This window comes from Salmo trutta, chromosome 30 (assembly GCF_901001165.1).
Source record: "Salmo trutta chromosome 30, fSalTru1.1, whole genome shotgun sequence".
NCBI lineage: Eukaryota > Metazoa > Chordata > Actinopteri > Salmoniformes > Salmonidae > Salmo > Salmo trutta.
In genome coordinates this window covers 18,686,069-18,707,821 of record NC_042986.1, presented here as the reverse complement: position 1 = coordinate 18,707,821, position 21,753 = coordinate 18,686,069, and the positions used below count along the sequence as shown (strand labels likewise).

General features: G+C 44.5%; 1 protein-coding gene across 2 annotated transcripts in view; it reads right to left on the bottom strand.

Annotated features, from left to right (window-relative positions):
* The window catches only part of LOC115168170 (MICOS complex subunit mic25a-like), a 73,525-nt gene that overhangs the window by 50,650 nt on the left and 1,122 nt on the right, over window positions 1-21,753 (bottom strand). For both annotated transcript variants that reach the window (XM_029723188.1, XM_029723187.1), the window contains exon 2: window positions 21,352-21,435. In XM_029723188.1, the coding sequence (XP_029579048.1) occupies window positions 21,352-21,435 (84 nt within the window). The remainder of the gene's footprint in view (window positions 1-21,351; window positions 21,436-21,753) is intronic.

The window sequence follows — 21,753 nt, the reverse complement described above, 5'->3', positions numbered from 1 at the left end:
ATTGTTTGTTCATTTCAATGAACCCACAACTACAAAAGAACAGAAAACGTATGCTTATTTCCTTCTCTTTTCTTCTACCAAATCTATTGTGTTATATTCTCCTACATTAATTTTACATTTCCAAAAACGTCAGAGTGTTTCCTTTCAAATGATACCAAGAATATGCATAACCTTGCTTCTGGGCCGGAGCTACAGGCAGTTAGATTTGGATATGTCTTCAGGCGGAAATTAAGACAAGGGGGGGGGGTAGCCATAACAGGTTAAAATAACATTAAAAGGATCAGAAATACAGTTTAGAGATCATTAATGTTGTAAATGACTATTGTAGCTGGAAACGGGCTGATTTTTAATGGAATATCTACATATGCGTACAGAGGCCCATTATCAGCAACCATCTCTCCTGTGTTCCAATGTCACGTTGTATTAGCTAATCCAAGTTTATCATTTTAAAATGCTAATTGATCATTATAAAACCCTTTTGCAAATATGTTAGCACAGCTGAAAACTGTAGTTCTGATTAAAGAAGCAATAAAACTGGCCTTCTTTAGACGAGTTGAGTATCTGGAGCATCTGCATTTGTGGGTTCAATTACAGGCTCAAAATGGCCAGAAACAAAGGCCTTTCTTCTGAAACTCGAGAATTGAATGCTATTCCATGCGAGAAATTGCCAAGAAACTGAAGATCTTGTACAACACTGTGTACTACTCCCTTCACAGAACAGAGCAAACTGGCGCTAACCAGAATAGAAAGAGGAGTGGTAGGCCCCGGTGCACAACTGAGCAAGAGGACAAGTACATTAGAGTGTCTAGTTTGAGAAACAGACGCCTCACAAGTCCTCAACTGGCAGCTTCATTAAATAGTACCGGCAAAACACCAGTCTCAATGTCAACAGTGAAGAGGCGACTCCGGGATGCTGGCCTTGATGTTATTTTAATGGACAAAAAAATGAGCTTTTCTTTCGAAAGGTACTGTATATTATTTTGACTGTTCTAGGGACGTAATTATTGTTTGGATAACCTTATTTACTATTATGTATTGACAGTTAATTTATTTTCACTCTTTATGTGATGCACAATGCAGAGATCGCCGGAAGAAGAATTATAATTTAATTACCATAGTGAATTATTGTAATGTTTGTTTGTGTGTCAATTAATCCCATAATGGATGGGTTGCCAATTGGCGATTTGACACGAATATAAAATTTCATTAGTTCTTTCAGCTGATTAAACAGCATGATCATTACACAGGTGGACCTTGTGCGGGAACAATAAAAGGCCACTCTAAAATGTGCAGTTTTGTCACACAACACAATGGTGTGGGGGCTGTGCTTTGGCAAAGTGGGTGGGGTTATATCCTTCCTGTTTGGCGCTGTCCGGGGGTGTCATCGGATGGGGCCACAGTGTCTCCTGACCCCTCCTGTCTCAGGCTCCAGTATTTATGCCGCAGTAGTTTATGTGTCGGGTGGCTAGGGTCAGTCTGTTATATCTGGAGTATTTCTCCTGTCTTATCCGGTGTCCTGTGTGAATTTAAGTATGCTCTCTCTAATTCTCTCTTTCTCTCTTTCTCTCTTTCTTTCTTTCTCTTTCTCTGAGGACCTGAGCCCTAGGACCATGCCTCAGGACTACCTGGCATGATGACTCCTTGCTGTCCCCAGTCCACCTGGCCGTGCTGCTGCTCCAGTTTCAACTGTTCTGCCTGCGGCTATGGAACCCTGACCTGTTCACCGGACGTGCTACCTGTCCCAGACCTGCTGTTTTCAACTCTCTAGAGACAGCAGGAGCGGTAGAGATACTCTCAATGATCGGCTATGAAAAGCCAACTGACATTTCCTCTTGAGGTGCTGACTTGTTGCACCCTCGACAACTACTGTGATTATTATTATTTGACCATGCTAGTCATTTATGAACATTTGAACATCTTGGCCATGTTCTGTTATAATCTCTACCCGGCACAGCCAGAAGAGGACTGGCCACCCCTCATAGCCTGGTTCCTCTCTAGGTTTCTTCCTAGGTTTTGGCCTTGCTAGGGAGTTTTTCCTAGCCACCGTGCTTCTACACCTGCATTGCTTGCTGTTTGGGGTTTTAGGCTGGGTTTCTGTATAGCACTTTGAGATATCAGCTGGTGTAAGAAGGGCTATATAAATACATTTGATTTGATTTGATTTGATTTTAATGCCACAGATGTCTCAAGTTTTGAGGGAGCGTGCAATTGGCTACTGTTGCCAGAGAATTTAATGTTAATTTTATGGAATTTGGCATTACGTCCAACCAGCCTCACAGCCACAGACCACGCCAGCCCAGGACCTCCACATCTGGCTAGTATTTCTGTATTTCTGTCTGTAATAAAGCCCTTTTGTGGCGAAAAACTCATTCTGATTGGCTGGACCTGACTCCCCATGGCTATGCCCCTACCCAGTCATGTGAAATCCCTAGATTAGGGCCTAATTCATTTATTTCAATTTACTGATTTCCTTATATGAACTGTAACTCAGTAAAATTGTTGAAATTGTTGCATTTTTAGCAAAAACCTCATGAGAACCTTTTTAGCATGTTTTGATGTTAAAGTTAGCAGAACATTTCCTTAATGTCAAGTAGAACTTATCTAGAATGTAATTACAGTGTTCTCAGAATATACAACATTAATGTTCTAGATGTGCTTTCTGGGACGTTGCAAGAAGATTCATGTTTCCAGTTTCTGAGGGTTAGGGGAATATTCCATCAACATCACCTCAAGCATACACGGAACATAGTTGTTATGTTCTCAGAATATAAGATATTAATGTTGTAGACATGTTTTATGGGACATTGCAAGAACATTAATGTGTCCAGTTTTATGAGGGTTATGAGAATATTCCATCAGGCCTTGTTACTGTTGCTGAGCCCATCAAGGCCCTGATTGGTGATCCACTGATCCATTCACAGATCCTTCGGTCTGTTGGCAAGTTTAGGGATACTCACACAAACACACAGACACAGAGTGCTTTTAACATAGTGTTTTTAACTAACATATTTGACACACCATGACATATATGATTACATTGTGGCCACTCTCGAGTGGCGCAGCGGTCTAAGACATTGCATCTCAGTGCAAGAGGCGTCACTACGGTTCGAATCCAGGCTGTTTCCACATCTGTCCGTGATTGGACCCATAGGGTGACGCACAATTGGCCCACCGTCGTCCGGGTTTGGCCAGGGTAGGCCGTCATTGTAAATAAGATTTTTTTTAACTGACTTGCCTAGTTAAATATAGGTTAAATATATATATATTTTTAATCATTTACACAGTAATTATTATTATCCTCACCTGGGAAATGAACTCACAACTTCTCGGTTCATGGCATTCAGATCTTCCTGCTACACCACCATGTCTGTGTCAGTTATCAGTTAATTTGACAATTCTCTAGCCATTGATTTAATTGACTTATGAAAAAATGTAATCGCTTTCTGTATAGTTGTCTAATGTTGGTGGGGCATATTAACCTGTTTTAATGATACTCCTGAATCACTAGGTTTTCTTGAGTGTACTTTTAACAGAGCTGAGATTTACTTTAAAGTGCATTCACCCTATTGCTTTCACCTATCAGGTTGTTTCAGATCTAGGAGTGAGTGGTTAGGGATTTTTCTGGACACGGTCTAACTATACTGGTCCAAGAAGCAAATGCACTGGAGATATCCCTTATTGGGTTTGAGGCCAAAAAGAAGCAGGAAGAGGCGCTGCGCACTCTTCTCCTTCGGAGGTCCTTTAATGATGCCGGGGGGGACACCTTCCGGAAGGCCGACAGGCGGAATTCCGCCGGCTAAGCAGGCTGCCCCAGGACTGGTCCCAGCACCAGGTTGGACTGGCCTAGTTCCCAGGCACAATGCCAGTATGCCCTGCACAAGCGCTGCCAACCAGGTGCGAGATGGTCCTGCCATGGCGCGGGGAAGGAGACAGCCCCTGTGTACCTAGCTCGGGGATGGGGGGTGGCATGGGATCGGGTCTTTCCTTGTCAGCCGCCCTAAACACCCGTGGTTACAACAGTACCCCCAACCCAGAGTGAAACGTTTGCACCAAACCACATTGTTTCAACCCCACTGTTTTTGGATTACAAGAGTGTTGTGTATTTCACGTGAGTTCAGCAAAGCATGCCCCTCCTCTTCATTTAGACACAAGGTTGCCAATAGTGGTGGAGATAAAAAAAAGTGAAAAAATAACTCCACGAGGGTTGCACATGCGCAGTGTTGATCTGGTTAATGCGAACAGTAATGTCGGGGTACAGGCTACAATTCGTTGTATACCCCCCACGTTTTTGCGGCGTCATCACATCGACTGTTCCCCTGGCCTCAGCCCCAGTATTAAGGGAGGACATATCCTCCCTGCTCCAGAAACAGGCAACACGAGTGGTGCCTCTGGCTTCTATGATAGTATTCATTTCCCTGGGACTATTATTGATGCGGCCGTTCCAGCGCTGGGTGCTAGCAACGTGCCTGGATGCATCTCGCCACCTAAGCCGGTCGAATCAGGTGTCCCAAGGGGTTATGGGCCAGGTGTTGTCCCGCAAGGTGGTAATGACAGACATGTCCCCCGAATGGTGGGGTCACTGTGCGAGGGTTACTCAATTTGTGGAGTATTGAACTTCTGACGGTGTACTTAGCTCTCAGGCGCCTTCTCCCATGTTTGTCGGGCCAGCATGTGCTGTTCAGATCCGACAACATCACGAAGGTGGCATACAGACGGGGAAACTCGGCCTCTCCCCCTCGTCACCTTAGCTCGCTCCCTGTTGCTGTGAGTGAGTGCGCATTTGCTCTCACTTCGGGCAGTGCATGTTCCCAGTTGCCTCAACTCGGGTGCGGATCTGCTATCCTCTTCCTCAGGAGTGGAGATTACACCCCTGGGTGGTTGCCCAGAAATGGGAGGGGTTCGGCAGGGCCGATGTAGATCTTTTCACATTGCGAAGTGTCATCTATTTTTCTTGATTAGGGAACCGAGTTCTCCATTGGGAACGGATGCTCTGGCGCACCAGTGGCCTCGGACCCTCCTTTACGCATTTCCGCCAGTGGTTGTGATTCAGCCCATGTTGGAGAGTGTGCCCCGGGAGGGCTTATCATTCATTCTTGTAGCTCTCCTTGGCCCATGCAGCCTCGGTTCGTAGAGATTGTTCGCTTCCTAGGCGGGAACCTGTGGCAACTCCCGTTGCGCAGGGACCTGTTGTCCCAGGCGCATGGACAGGTTTGGCATGAGGCCTGAAATTTGGTTCCTATGGGCCTGGCCCCTGAGAGGGCCAATCTGATGGCTAGGGTTTTACCTCCAAATGTTATTGCTACCATTCAGTCTGCAAGGGTGCCCTCCACGAGAGAGACCTCCACGAGAGAGACCTCCACGAGAGGGACCTCCACGAGAGGGACCTCCACGAGAGAGACCTCCACGAGAGGGCTGTATGCCTATACGTGGCAAGCTTTTTGAGCCAAGATAAAGGAATTGTTCCTTTTCCATGCTCTGTGAGGGAAATCCTTAGGTTCCTACCGGAGCATTTTGAGCAGGGATACGCATTCTCCACGTTAAAAGTGTACATATCTTAGCGTGTCATGTGGGAATTGAAGGAGCCTCACCGGGGGCTCACCCCCTGGTGGTGCCCTAAACTATTGCGCCCACATGGAACTTGGTGCTGGTTTTGGAGGCATTGTGTGCGGGCCCGTTTGAGCCTCTGGAGTCGATCCTCACCTACAAAACCTCCCTGCTCATGGCTTTGGCCTTGGCTAAACATGTTGGGGAACTCCACGCATTATCCGTAAACCCTCCCTGTGCTCAATTCGCTCTGGGCGACTTTAAGATGACGTAATGTCCAAATGCGGCCTTCGCCCCGAAAGTCAAGGCTATGTCCGACAGGTTTTTAAGCTTTTGAGCTATTTCCCTTTTCACTTCCTCCCTTTTCTTCTGAAGAGCAACAGAGGTTACATGCCCTGTGTCCAGTGTGATGTATATTATGCATGTATATTGAACAGACCAGGGATATCCAGCTTTTTGACCAGCTTTTTATCTGTTTTGCTAATCCAGTTCGCGGCAGGGCGCTCTCTAAGCAGCGTTTCTCCCACTGGATAGTTGAAGCCATCTCCCTGGCATATAGCAGCAAGGGGCGAGGGTTACCAAGCGGTGTACGCGCCCACTCCACCAAGGGTGTGGCAGAATCTTAGGCGTTGTTTAAATGGTTGACTATAGGAGATATTTGTTCTGTGGCGAGTTGGGCATCACCACACTTTGTGAGGTTATACCACTTGGATTTCACAGCTGCCAGTGTAGTCCACAGTGTGCTTACTGCTGGGACAGGGGAAAGTCACTAGGCAGCACGCCATGTCTGCAATACCCAGACTGCTGCATCAGGTGGGGTCAAGTCTGGGTGTTCTGCCATGGGCAGTTTCATTTAGTGTCTGTTGGGGTCGGTTTGGCGTGTGATTATATTTCCCCATAGTATGTTGTACTGAAGTTGACTGACTGAAAGGGAACATAACGTTATGACTATTACTACTGTTCCCTGAAGGAGGGAAACGAGGTACAACACCTGTTTGGCTCTGCCCTGCCCGTTCCTGGGCTCGGTGAAGTCCTGTATTAAATTGAAGGAATAAATCCGAGCCTCAACCACATCACCTGTGGAAGGCAAGGCTTCCAGTGAGGCTCGGATTTCATTGGCCTTGTCAGGCGTGATTGTAGATCCTTCAACCGAAATCGAGAGTGAGACTCTCCATAGTACACTGCTCAAAAAAATAAAGGGAACACTTAAACAACACAATGTAACTCCAAGTCAATCACACTTCTGTGAAATCAAACTGTCCACTTAGGAAGCAACACTTATTGACAATTAATTTCACATGCTGTTGTGCAAATGGAATAGACAACAGGTGGAAATTAAAGGCAATTAGCAAGACACCCCCAATAAAGGAGTGGTTCTGCAGGTGGGGACCACAGACCACTTCTCAGTTCCTATGCTTCCTGGCTGATGTTTTGGTCACTTTTGAATGCTGGCGGTGCTTTCACTCTAGTGGTAGCATGAGACGGAGTCTACAACCCACACAAGTGGCTCAGGTAGTGCAGCTCATCCAGGATGGCACATCAATGCGAGCTGTGGCAAGAAGGTTTGCTGTGTCTGTCAGCGTAGTGTCCAGAGCATGGAGGCGCTCCCAGGAGACAGGCCAGTACATCAGGAGACGTGGAGGAGGCCGTAGGAGGGCAACAACCCAGCAGCAGGACCGCTACCTCCGTCTTTGTGCAAGGAGGAGCAGGAGAAGCACTGCCAGAGCCCTGCAAAATGACCTCCAGCAGGCCACAAATGTGCATGTGTCTGCTCAAACGGTCAGAAACAGACTCCATGAGGGTGGTATGAGAGCCCGACGTCCACAGGTGGGGGTTGTGCTTACAGCCCAACACCGTGCAGGACGTTTGGCATTTGCCAGAGAACACCAAGATTGGCAAATTCGCCACTGGCGCCCTGTGCTCTTCACAGATGAAACCAGGTTCACACTGAGCAAGGTGACAGACGTGACAGAGTCTGGAGACGCCGTGGAGAACGTTCTGCTGCCTGCAACATCCTCCAGCATGACCGGTTTGGCGGTGGGTCAGTCATGGTGTGGGGTGGCATTTCTTTGGGGGGCCGCACAGCCCTCCATGTGCTCGCCAGAGGTAGCCTGACTGCCATTAGGTACCGAGATGAGATCCTCAGACCCCTTGTGAGACCATATGCTGGTGCGGTTGGCCCTGGGTTCCTCCTAATGCAAGACAATGCTAGACCTCATGTGGCTGGAGTGTGTCAGCAGTTCCTGCAAGAGGAAGGCATTGATGCTATGGACTGGCCCGCCCGTTCCCCAGACCTGAATCCAATTGAGCACATCTGGGACATCATGTCTCGCTCCATCCACCAACGCCACGTTGCACCACAGACTGTCCAGGAGTTGGCGGATGCTTTAGTCCAGGTCTGGGAGGAGATCCCTCAGGAGACCATCCGCCAACTCATCAGGAGCATGCCCAGGCGTTGTATGGAGGTCATACAGGCATGTGGAGGCCACACACACTACTGAGCCTCATTTTGACTTGTTTTAAGGACATTACATCAAAGTTGGATCAGCCTGTAGTGTGGTTTTCCAGTTTAATTTTGAGTGTGACTCCAAATCCAGACCTCCATGGGTTGATAAATTGGATTTCCATTGATTATTTTTGTGTGATTTTGTTGTCAGCACATTCAACTATGTAAAGAAAAAAGTATTTAATAAGATTATTTCTTTGATTCAGATCTAGGATGTGCTGTTTAAGTGTTCCCTTTATTTTTTTGAGCAGTATATGTTCCTTCAGTGAACAGTAGTTATAGTCATAACGTTACGTTTACAGGAAGGGGCTCAGAACACACCCCTGGGGGTGCCAGTGTTGGTGATGACCAGTGGGGATGTTTTGCCTTCCAATCTGATGGCCAAGGGGTCTGTGGTTGAGGAAATGGTGGATCCATTTAATGAGACGTGAATAGCCGTGAAGGTTGGTGGGTTTTCCATCATTCTGTGCCTTTGTTGTGGTGTTAAATGCTGAGCTGAGGTACACGAAAAGGATCCTGGCTTAGTTCCCAGGGGCCTCCAGATGTTCAAGGAGTATGTGCAGCAGACATGCCACAGCATCATATGCACCCCTGTTTGTTTAATAAGCAAATTGATGGCGACAACACAGTGCTTCCGTCAATGAAGCAATATAACAAGACGTGCAGAGAAAATTACAGAGGCGCCAGAGTTTGCATGTCTTCTAAAGGGTACATACAGGTTGGTGAGGGCCATTTGCCGCCCAATGCCAATAGATCCTTCCCTTCATTTCAAAAGGACCCTATTCCAAATCAACCAGTCCATTTGACAATGATAACAGAATGCATGAGGAAACCATTTATTTTTCCTGTGTGTGAATGATAAGGAGGGGGGGGGGGAGAGAGAGAACAGACATTTTCTTCTCCCTCTCTGAAAAATGTTATCGCAAATCTTGGAGAATGTCCCTGACTCCATTAGCCAATAGCTCAAACACTGCAAGGTAAGCCCATTCCATATAATGTCTCCCCTTCATGTGTTGGAACGCCGATGTGGTGAATCAAGGCGCAGTACTGTAGGCCTGCTGAACAAAGACACGTCACTTAATGACCTCTCGTATGAAGCAGATGGACTTCCTCTCACCACCTCAGGGAGATAATATGCTTAATTAGCTTTGTCGTTCACTGCCATCTGAGCACTTCACTACCCCGTACTAGAGCTCCTCAGAGTCACTATTAAAAAGGCTATTTAATCTGGGAAAACAGTCAGGCCCGGACCAGTCAGTCTGTGGCCAAGAGTGACAAGGTATTTGTCATCATAAAGGTAGTAAGAGTGGTGTATCCTATTCAGCCAACATTGCTTCCACTTACATGAAATCCTTCCATTGTCCATTTCCCTAACTGTTGCTGTGGCCCTAAGGGAGACATACGTTGCCCTTTCAAGTTGAATCTCTCCCTGCCAGCAGCACAAGACAAACAGCATGCTAACTCCCAAGGAGCCTTCCTACTGGCCTTACAGGACTGCCTCTGCTCTACTTTGCTTGGCCTGGGATATTAAAAATCGTCTCCATCGGCGCCTGGCACGGCCTCTGCTTAGCCCTGCACATCACAACTTTTATGTATTGGAAATGTCAGGGACACGCAGGGAAAAGGATGGGAAATTAAAGATCTTAAAACCCAGAAAAACAGCTTTTTCCCCTCTAAGGGCAATGTGTTTCTGGTCCCTACGATAATAAAGTGAAAGTAGGGGACTACTCTACTGCATTTGTGATGCGAGAAAGCTCAACAACAGATGGGCTAAATTTCCCCCACCACATTCAGTGAAGAGACTCAAAGAGAATGTTCACGCTTTAACGCCTGGCTTCCCCATTAGTTGATAACGTTCTGTGTTTTTAAGAGCTTGGTTGTCCTATGGTTATTTTGCAGACAACCTCCCCACAACGTTCTAAGAAAGGTGCAGGATAGTTGCTTGGATTTAGAACATTTTCAGCACATTTAAGGAACTTGACAAAAAACACAATTTTCTTGGCATTTTATTACTTTAACAGACGTTTCCTAAAAGTTCAAACATGGTTAAATTTAAATAACGTTTTTTGTAATGTTCTAGGAATGTTCTTGAGCTGGTTTGACATTGGGAATGTTCTCAAATAGTTCAGAGAACATTAACCTTTTACACTTGTATCCGTATCCGGGTTGTAAATGGCAGATTTGGACACTGATGAGCTATAAATTGGAACACAGTGGCTGTACAGTAACATGCTATACATGACCTCAGTGTCTCCGCATCACAGCACTGTATGGGTTTTGACTGACAGACTTTCTGAACTTGAGCACAGCACGTAAAAACTCACAGCGGAACACACATCTGAATTCCATCCTATGCACACCAAAATTACAATCTGCTTCTCTGAATTGCCTTGTGGAGATCGTATTTATAACTTAGGTAGTCATGTTGACAGTAGAACAAGCCTTCAAATGATGCCCACCTGACCCAGATTATGGTTTATAATGGACCGTTTTTGGATTATGTGAACAATAGTAATTGTGTGAGAATGCAGGGCTGTGTTCCAAACAAAACAACCTCAAGTGTGCTTGCTTTAGTTCCTCAACAGCTCAGCTAGGAGAGCTCAAAAAAAGACCGTATATACTAAACAAAAATATAAAAGCAACATGTAAAGTGTTGGTCCCATGTTTCATGAGCTGAAATAAAATATCCCAGAAATGTTCCATACACACAAAAAAACATATTTCCCTGTTAGTGAGATTTTTCTTCTTTGTCAAGATAATCCATCCACCTGACAGGTGTGGCATATCAAGGAGCTGATTAAACAGCATGATCCTTACACAGGTGCACCTTGTGCTGTTGACACTCTAAAATGTGCAGTTTTGTCACATGATGTCTGAAGTCTTGAGTGAGCATGCATTTGGCATGCTGACGGCAGGAATGTCCACCAGAAATGTTGCCAGAGAATTGAATGTTAATTTCTCTACCATAAACCGCCTCCAACGTTGTTGTAGAGAATTTGACAGTACGTCTATCCGGCCTCACAACCGCAGACCACATGTAACCACACGAGCCCATGACCTCCACATCCGGCTTCTTCACCTGCGGGATCGTTGGAGACCAGCCACCCGGACAGCTGAGGAAACTGTGGGTTTGCACAACCAAAGAATTTCTGCATAAACTGTCAGAAACCGTCTCAGGGAAGCTCATCTGCGTGCTCATCGTTCTCGCTAGGATCTTGACCTGACTGCAGTTCGGCATCGTAACTGAATTCAGAGGGCAAATGCTCACCTTCGATGGAGAAGTGTGCTCTTCACAGATGAATCCCGGTTTCAACTGTACCGGGCAGATGGCAGACAGCGTGTATGGGGTTGTGTGGGCAAGCGCTTTGCTGATGTCAACATTGTGACCAGAGTGCCCCATGGTGACGGTGGGGTTATAGTATGTGCAGGCATAAGCTACAGACAATCAATACAATTGCTTTTTATCGATGGCAATTTGAATGCACAGAGACACCATAATGAGGTCTTGAGGCTCATTGTCATGCCATTCATCTGCCGCCATCACCTCATGTGGGCTCTCGAGTAGCACAGCGGTCTAAGGCACTGCATCTCAGTGCTAGAGGCGTCACTACAGACCCTGGTTCAATTCCTGGCTGTATCAGAACCGGCTGTGATTGGGAGTCCCATAGTGTGGCGCACAATTTGCAGCGTAGTGTTGGTATAGGGTTTGGCTTGTGTAGGCTGTCATTGTAAATAAGAATTTGTTCTTAATTGATTTGCATTAAATTAAGGTTATATTTTAAAAAATGGTTCAGCATTATAATGCACAGCCACATGTTGCAAGGATCTGTACACAATTCCTGGAAGCTGAAAATGTCATAGTTCTTCCATGGCCTGCATACTCAACAGACATGACACCCATTGAGCATGTTTGGGATGCTCTTTATCGACGTGTACGACAGCATGTTCCAGCTCCTGCCAATATCCAGGAACTTCGTACAGCCATTGAAAAGGAGTGGGACAACATTCCACAGGCCACAATCAACAGCCTGATTAACTCTAAGTGAAGGAGATGTTTTGTGCTGCATGAGACAAATGGTGGTCACACCAGATACTGACTGGTTTTCTGATCCATGCCCCTACCTTTTATTTAAGGTATCTGTGACCAAAAGATGCATATCTGTATTCCCATTCATGTGAAATACATATATTAGGGCCTAATGAATTTCATTGGCTGATTTCCTTATATGAACTGTAACTAAGTAAAATGTTTGAAATTGTTGCATGTTGCATTTATATTTATGTTCAATGTAATTATAGACTTCTTTGAGTCATAAATGTGTATTAAAATTACTTAGGAACTGTGCATACTTTGGAGTGTGGAAAATATCCTTTTTCGTCTTACTGGAATGATATACATATGAGAAAGCTGAAGTGTCTACTTATCTATTGATATAAATATATCCCCTGTCTGATTCGCAATGTGTCCACTAGATAGCAGTAGGAGATCACATGATGTCTCTTGGCCACTTGAAACCAGTTGGGTCTGGTTTGGGTAGTGAGTCACTGTGCCAAAATGGCAGAACGTTTTTTCCAAGTCTGACATCTTAAAATGACCCTAGCATTCAGGACCTAGTTTCCCAGAGCCTTCGTAGTGTTAAGATCATCGTTGGTAATGTGGCTCTTAAAAACCCATCACACACCTACAATAGTTACAAATAAGTGAACGATAAAATGATGTTACTGCTGGCAACATCTTATGACATTGCCAGCAGTAAGATTTCAATTTCCCCAAAAACATGGCTATAGCTTTCAAATGATGTCTCTTCCTATTTTCAGACAAAACAAATGTGGGAGAGTACCCCCCAAACTTGCCAGAACCGGTATCGTGTCCCAAATAACCACTCAGAGTCTAACACAGGGATGGGCTATAACAAATCTGAACTCATGAGGGGCCGCAGGTGCTCGCGGGTCTGCGTACCCACATCCATACAGTGGTGGAAAAAGTACCCAATTGTCATACTTGAGTAAAAGTATAGATACATTAATAGAAAGTTACTCAAGGAAAAGTACTACTACTTCAGTAAAATTATTTGGTTTTAAATATACTTAAGTATCAAAAGTAAATGTAATTGCTAAAATATACTTAAGTATCAAAGTAAAAATCATTTAAAATTCCTTATATTAAGCAAAGCAGACAGCACCATTTTCTGGTTTCTAAAATGTATGGATAGCCAGGGTCACACTCCAACATTATTTACAAAAGATGCATTTGTGTTTAGTGAGTCTGCCAGACCAGAGGCAGTAAGGATGATCACGTGTTCTCTTGCTAAGTTTGTGAATTTGACAATCTGTCCTGCTAAGCATAAAAAATATAACTTGTACATTTGGTTGTCAGGGAAAAGTTTGGAGTAAAAAGTGCAATATTTTCTTTAGGAATGTAGTGAAGTAAATGTAGTCAAAAATATAAATAGTAAAGTACCAAAAAAATGTAGGTAGTACTTCTAAGTATTTTTACACAACTGCATCCATACCCCCCACAACCACATTGCAAGCAAAACATTTTAGTGGCCCACCTCTTGACAGTGGAGATACAAAGTGTTTTTTTGTTTTTTTTTCAATTCTACACGTTTTGCCATGGGGTGTAGAGAAAACGTTGCTGTTACGTATGGCGGAGCAGGTGAACCCAAGTGCAGACTCAGACGAGGAGACAAGGACAAGGTAACTAAGGTATTTTTTGAAAAGCGGGGGGGAGATGGGGTGCAGGCCAGGGGAAGCTTGGGCGGGTAGCAAGGAACCAGGAACTGAGGCTGAGGCTGGGGCAACGGGAGTAGGGGCAGGGTAAGCAGGTCCGGAGCGGAATCCAAGGAAGCAATAGAGCGGGGGCCCAGGGCAGGGAAGCAGGACTGACGAGACGTGGGACTGGAGACAGGGACCAGAATCAGAGCGGACAGAACTGTAGCGGAGAGAAAATCAGCATCAGGCTAGGGAAAACAGGATAACAATCTCTATGCAGGAACAAACAGATTGAAATGCAGACTGACTGAGCAGAGGCTATGATCTGGCAGCTTGGAAGTGGCAGGGCTTGATTATGGATCAAGTTGCAGCTGGTGGGGATCTGCTCTGCCTCCAGCACACCTGTCTCCACTCACACAGTCAAATACACCCACACACAGAGAGAGGAAGAGAGCACTGGGGGAGTGGCGGCAGGTTAGGGAGACACAGGATGAGAAGTAGAGGGCGTGGCAGGAGCAGATGTAACAGTTTCAATGTTAAAGCAAGTTTTCTGCAATTCTACACATTTTGCCATGGGGCGGAGAGGAAAATGAGCTGTTTTACAGTTAATGTCCTGCAATTCTATAGATTTTGCCACAGGGTGGATAGAAATGTTTGCAGTTTTTAATATATCTGAATGACTAACAACATTTATGGGGGCCCCCCTGGCCGGTAATTCAACCATGGTAACAAGTTTATATAGCTGGCCTAGAAAATGTTAGCTGACATGGGTTAATTGACTGACATAACAAGAGAAAAACATCTGATGCATAACCAAATCGCACCTTGTGTATTCTACTATTTTAACTCGCAGCAGTAAGTTGAGACCCAGACTGAATTAAGATTACATTTTTGGGGACATTAATGTGGCCCGCGAGCCGCCAGCTGTTCATCCCTGGGCTAAGAGGTTAATGACCTCCCATATGAAGTACAGTGGCTCGTGAAAGTATTCACCCCCTTGGAATTTTTACTATTTTGTTGCCTTACATTAAAATAGATTTTTGGGGGGTTTGTATCATTTCATTTACACATGCCTACCACTTTGATGATGTAAAATATTTTTGATTGTGAAACAAACAAGCAATAAGACAAAGAAACGGAAAACTTGAGCGTGCATAACTATTCACCCCTCCAAAGTCAATACTTTGTAGAGCCACCTTTTGCAGCAATTACAGCTGCAAGTCTCTTGGGGTATGTCTCTATAAGCTTGGCACATCTAGCCACTGGGATTTGTGCCCATTCTTCAAGGCAAAACTGCTCTAGCTCCTTCAAGTAGGATGGGCTCCGCTTGTATACAGCAATCTTTAAGTCATACCACAGATTCTCAATTGGATTGAGGTCTGGGCTTTGACTAGGCCATTCCAAGACATTTAAATGTTTCCCCTTAAACCACTCGAGTGTTGCTTTAGCAGTATGCTTAGGGTTATTGTCCTGCTGGAAGATGAACCTCCGTCCCAGTCTCAAATCTCTGGAAGACTGAAACAGGTTTCCCTCAAGAATTTCCCTGTATTTAACGCCATCCATCATTCCTTCAATTCTGACCAGTTTCCCATTCCCTGCCGATGAAAAACATGGTGGTGTTCTCGGGGTGATGAGAGGTGTTGGGTTTGCGCCAGGCATTTTCCTTGATGGCCAAAAAGCAACATTTTAGTCTCATCTGACCAGAGTACCTTCTTCCATATGTTTGGAGAGTCTCCCACATGCCTTTTGGCGAACACCAAACGTGTTTGCTTATTTTTTTCACAGGCTAGGGTCTATTTTTCTCCACTTCCTGTCTGACTGACGTGCCCAAAGTAAATTGCCTGTTACTCAGGCCCAGAAGCCAGGATATGCATATAATCGGTACCATTGGATAGAAAACACTTTGAAGTTTGTAGAAATGTTAAACTAATGTATGAGACTTTAACACAATTGATATGGTAGGAGAAAATCCAAAGAAAAACCAACCAGAATTTTTTGGGGAGAGAGAGCCCATGCTCTTCCAATGGAACGTATAGGGTCATGTCCAAATCCAGCTCCCAGATTGCAATTCATATGGTTTCCACCAGATGTCAACAGTCCTTGTTCAAGGTTTCAGACTTGTTTCTTCCCAAACAAGGAATAATTTTGAGTTTTGGTACTGGGAGTCAGAGTTGGAAATCAGTCTGTGCGCGCGCGACGATGAGGAGGCGCACCTGCTAATTTAGCTTTTCTATTGAACATACTTCTTTCTGTATTAAATATTAAAGTTTAATTACATTTTAAGGTACCTGAGGATTAAATAGAAACGTATTTTGACTCGTTTTAACAAAGTTTAGCGGTAGCTTTTTGGATTCTTTTGTGGATTCTGGTGTTGCAGACTCTGGGGCCTTTCAGAACAGGTGTATATATACTGAGATCATGTGACAGATCATGTGACACTTTGTGACAGATTGCACACAGGTGGACTTTATTTAATTAATTATGTGACTTCAGAAGGTAATTGGTTGCACCAGATCTTACTTCAGGGCTTCATAGCAAATACATATGCATGCACCACTTTTCCGTTTTTAATTTTATGTAACAAGTAATTTTTTTCATTTCAATTCACCAATTTGGACTATTTTGTGTATGTCCATTACATGAAATCCAAATAAAAATCCATTTAAATTACAGGTTAATTTCAAGTTGAAATGCAACAAAATAGCAAAAATGCCAAGGAGGATGAATACTTTTGCAAGGCATACACGTGTTGAGCAGATGTTATTGCGGGTGTAGCGAAATGCTTGTGTTTCTAGCTCCAGCAGTGCAGTAATATCTAACAAGTAAAATCTAACAATTTCACAACAATACACACAAATCTTAAGTAAAGGAATGGAATTTAGAATACATAAATATTTGGATGAGCAATGTCAGAGCGGCATAGACTAAGATACGGTAGAATAGAATAAAATACAGTATATAAACTCATCAAAAAAAGAAACGTCGTCTCACTGTCAACTGCGTTTATTTTCAGCAAACTTAAGATGTGGAAATATTTGTATGAACATAATAAGATTCAACAACTGATATATAAACTGAACAAGTTCCACAGACATGTGACTAACAGCAATGGAATACTGTGTCCCTGAACAAAGGGGGGGTCAAAAGTAACAGATCAGCAGGGACACTGGGCGTCTTTCTTTTGGTGTTTTTCAGAGTCAGTAGAATGGCCTCTTTAGTGTCCTAAGTTTTCAGAACTGTGACCTTAATTGCCTACCGTCTGTACGCTGTTAGTGTCTTAACGACCGTTCCACAGGTGCATGTTCATTAATTGTTAATGGTTCATTGAACAAGCATGGGAAACAGTGTTTAAACCCTTTACAATGAAGATCTGTGAAGTTATTTGGAGTTTTACGAATTATCCTCTTACATCTAGGGGGCAGTAATTTCACGGCTGGATAAAAAACGTACCCGATTTAATCTGATTATTAGTCCTGCCCAGAAACTGGAATATGCATATAATTATTAGCTTTGGAGAGAAAACACTCCAAAGTTTCTGAAACTGTTTGAATGGTGTCTGTGAGTATAACAGAACTCCTATGGCAGGCAAAAACCTGAGATGCTTCTGTTCAGGAAGTACCCTGTCTGAACATTTCTTGCCCTTCTTGATTCTCTCTATCGTTTACAAAGGATCTCTGCTCTTACGTGACACTTCTCACGTCAACAATGGAGTCTCACAGCCCGGGAAAAACAGGAATGATGTCATTCAAAGCCCTGGCTGAAGCACACGAGAGCAAAAGCTGAGTGGTCAGTCAATGGACTAAGCCTTAGGCGCGTGACACGCCCCGCCCCCGGCTTTCGGTTTTTTCCTCAGTTTACAGACAGGCAGATTCCCGGTCGGAATATTATCGCTTCTCTACGAGATAAATTGCATAAATATTGGTTTTAAACAGCGGTTGACATGCTTCGAAGTACGGTAATGGAATATTTCGAAATTTTTTGTCATATTTTGCGTCATGCTCGTGGCCGAGATTTAGCGTTGGGATAGTGTCTAGAACGCACGAACAAAACGTCGCTGTTTGGATATAACGATGGATTATTTGGGACCAAACCTACATTTGTTATTGAAGTAGAAGTCCTGGCAGTGTATTCTGATGAAGAACAAGCAAGGTAAGAACATTTTTCTTATAGGAAATGTGATTTTGGTGAAGGCTACACTGGGTGGGTGTCTAAATAGCTAGCCCTGTAACGCCGGGCTATGTACTTACATTATTGCAAAATGTGCTTCATCCGAAAAGCTATTTTAAAATCGGACATATCGAGTGCATAGAGGAGTTCTGTATCTATAATTCTTAAAATAATTGTTATGCTTTTTGTGAACGTTTATCGTGAGTAATTTAGTAAAATCACCGGAAGTGTTCGGTGGGAATGCTAGTTCTGAACGTCACATGCTAATGTAAAAAGCTGGTTTTTGATATAAATATGAACTTGATTGAACAGACATGCATGTATTGTATAACACAATGTCCTAGGTGTGTCATCTGATGAAGATCATCAAAGGTTAGTGCTGCATTTAGATATGGTTTGGGTTTATGTGACATGATATGCTAGCTTGAAAAATGGCTGTGTGATTATTCCTGGCTGGGTACTCTGCTGACATAATCTAATGTTTTGCTTTCGCTGTAAAGCCTTTTTGAAATCGGACAGTTTGGTTAGATAAAGGAGAGTCTTGTCTTTAAATAGCTGTAACATAGTCATATGTTTGAAAAGTGTAAGTTTTCGGATTTAGAGGAGTTTGAATTTCGCGCCCCGCCCATCATTGGATATTGGAGCAGACGTTCCGCTAGCGGAACGTGTAGATGTAAGAGGTTATCTTTGAAAGACAGGGTCCTGAAAAAGGGACGTTTCGTTTTTGCTGAGTTTACATATGAGATGAGTAATGCAACATTTGTAAACATTATTAAAGTGACTAGTGTTCCATTATTAAAGTGGCCAGTGATTTCAAGCAGTAGCTTCTTATGTGCTAGTGATGGCTATTTAACAGTCTGATGGCCTTGAGATAGAAGCTGTTTTTCAGTCTCTCGGTCCCAACTTGAATGCACCTGTACTAACCTCGCCTTCTGGATGATAGCGGGGTGAACAGGCAGTGGCTCGGGTGGTTCTTGTCCTTGATGAACTTTTTGGCCTTCCTGTGACATCGGGTGCTGTAGGTGTCCTGGAGGGCAGGTAGTTTGCCCCCGGTGATGCGTTGGGCAAACCGCACCACCCTCTGGAGAGCCCTGCGGTTGCAGGCGGTGCAGTTGCCGTACCAGGCGATGATACAGCCCGACAGGATGCTCTCAGAGTTTGTGAGGGTTTTAGGTGTCAAGCCAAATTTCTTCAGTCTCCTGAAGACAAAGAGGCACTATTACGCCTTCTTCACCACACTGTCTGTGTGGGTGGACCAAGCTTTCCACCTTCTCCACTGCGGTCCCGTTGATGTGGATATGGGGCGTGCTCCGTCTGCTGTTTCCTGAAGTCCATGATCAGCTCCTTTGTTTTGTTGACATTGGGGGAGAGGTTCTTTTCCTGGCACCACACTCCCATGACCCTCAACTCCTACCTGTAGGCTGTCTCGTCATTGTTGGTAATCAGGCCTTTCTACTGTTGTGTCGTCTGCAAACTTGATGATTGAGTTGGAGGCGTGCGTGGCCATGCCATCATGGGTGAACAGGGAGTACAGGAGGGGGCTGTGCACGCACCCTTGTGGGGGATCAGAGAAGTGGAGGTGTTGTTTCCTTCTTTCACCCTCTGGGGGAGACCCGTCAGGTAGTCCAGGACCCAGTTGCAAAGGGCGGGGTTCAAACCCAGGGCTTCAAGCTTAATGATGAGCTTGGAGGGTACTATGGTGTTGAATGCTGAGCTATAGTCAATGAACAGCATTCTTACATAGGTATTCCTCTTGTCCAGATGGGATAGGGCAATGTGCGGTGCGATAGAAATTGCATTGTCTGTGGATCTATTGGGGCAGTAAGCAAATTGAAGTGGGTCTAGGGTGTCAGGTAAGGTGGAGGTGATATAATCCTTGACTAGTCTCTCAAAGCACTTCATGATGACAGAAGTGAGTGCTATTACGGGGCGCTAGTCATTTAGTTCAGTTACCTTTGCTTTCTTGGGTACAGGAACAATGGTCGACATCTTGAAGCATGTGGGGACAGCAGACTGGGATAGGGAGAGATTGAATATGTCCGTAAACACTCCAGCCAGCTGGTCTGCGCATGCTCTGAGGACGTGGTTAGGGATGCTGTCTGGGCTGTCTGGGCCGGCAGCCTTGCGAGGGTTAACACGCTTCAATGTCTTACTCACGTCGGAGGAGAGCCCACAGTCCTTGGTAGCAGGCCGCATCGGTGTCACTGTGTTATCCTCAAAGCAGGCGAAGAAGGTGTTTAGCTTGTCTGGAAGCAAGACGTCGGTTCCCTTTCGTAGTCCGTGATTGTCTGTAGACCCTGCCACATACATCTTGTGTCTGAGCCATTTAATTGTGACTCCACTTTGTCTCTATACTGACGTTTTGCCTGTTTGATTGCCTTACAGAGGGAACAACTATACTATTTGTATTCTGCCATATTCCCAGTCACCTTGCCATGGTTAAATGTGGTGGTTCGCGCTTTCAGTTTTGTGCAAATGCTGCCATCTATGAAGGAGATAATATGCTTAATTAGCTTTGTCGTTCACTGCCATCTGAGCACTTCACTACCCCGTACTAGAGCTCCTCAGAGTCACTATTAAAAAGGCTATTTAATCTGGGAAAACAGTCAGGCCCGGACCAGTCAGTCTGTGGCCAAGAGTGACAAGGTATTTGTCATCATAAAGGTAGTAAGAGTGGTGTATCCTATTCAGCCAACATTGCTTCCACTTACATTAAATCCTTCCTGTGCTGTGTCTGTTTTCCTAACTTTTGCCGTGGCTCTATAGGAGGAATGTGTTGCCCTATCAAATTCCTGACACAGTTCACAAGTCGCATCTCATCCTGCCAGCAGCGCAAGACAAATAGCATGCTAACTCCCCAGGAGCTTCCCTACTGGCCCTACAGGACAGGACTGCCTCTGTTCTGCTCTTCTTTGGATATTAAAGGTCCTCTTCGCCGGCGCCTGGCCAGGCCACTACTGCTTAGCGCTGCGCACCACAAATTTTATGTCTTCGAAATGTCAGGGACACGCAGGGAAAATGATGGGAAATTAAAGGTCTTAAAAGCCAGAAAAACACATATTTTTCCCACTCTAACAGCAAATTGTTCCTGGTCACCACCATAATAAAGTGAAAAGATGAGACTACTGGTTGCATTTGTGATTTGATGAAGGCTCATCACAACAGATGGACAAAATTACACCCAAGAGAAAATAGAAAAATATGCACATCCAACTAAGCACATTCATTGAAGAGGCTCAGAGAGAATGTTCACGTTTTAACGCCTGGCTTTATAATTAAGTCAAGAAACAATCCCCATTTATATATATTTTCATACTTTCATTGATTTATGTTTCGGAAGAATTGTGAGCATTAAGTCAGGGTCAGTGGTGTGTAGCGTAGCATTACAGTGTGTGTGTGTGAAGATAATGGTCTCATACCCTCTGCTCCAGATGTATCAACTGCTCCTTGAAGAAAGTGTCCAGTGCTATCATCTCTGCCTCCTTCTTCTCCAACTGTTTAGCCTGACAGAGAGGAAAACCAGAGATTGGAACCGGTTCAGGGAACAGAACCGAACCAAAAGCTTGAAAATAACAATATTTTTGGAGAACATAATCAGAACCTGGGAAAGAAAGTGATCTATACTGTTCCGGAACAGAACCGTAATTTGGAAAGCTCAGGAACCGGTTAGTAACGTTATTTTACGTTGCGGTCATTTTTTCCCAGTCCCACAAAAAACACAAAGCGACTATGCAAAGCTCTCACTCTGTCACTCAGAAACGTATTCCAATGTCTTTCTGCCAGGTGAAAATCTTTGCCAGTGTGTGTCTGTGTGTGTAGAC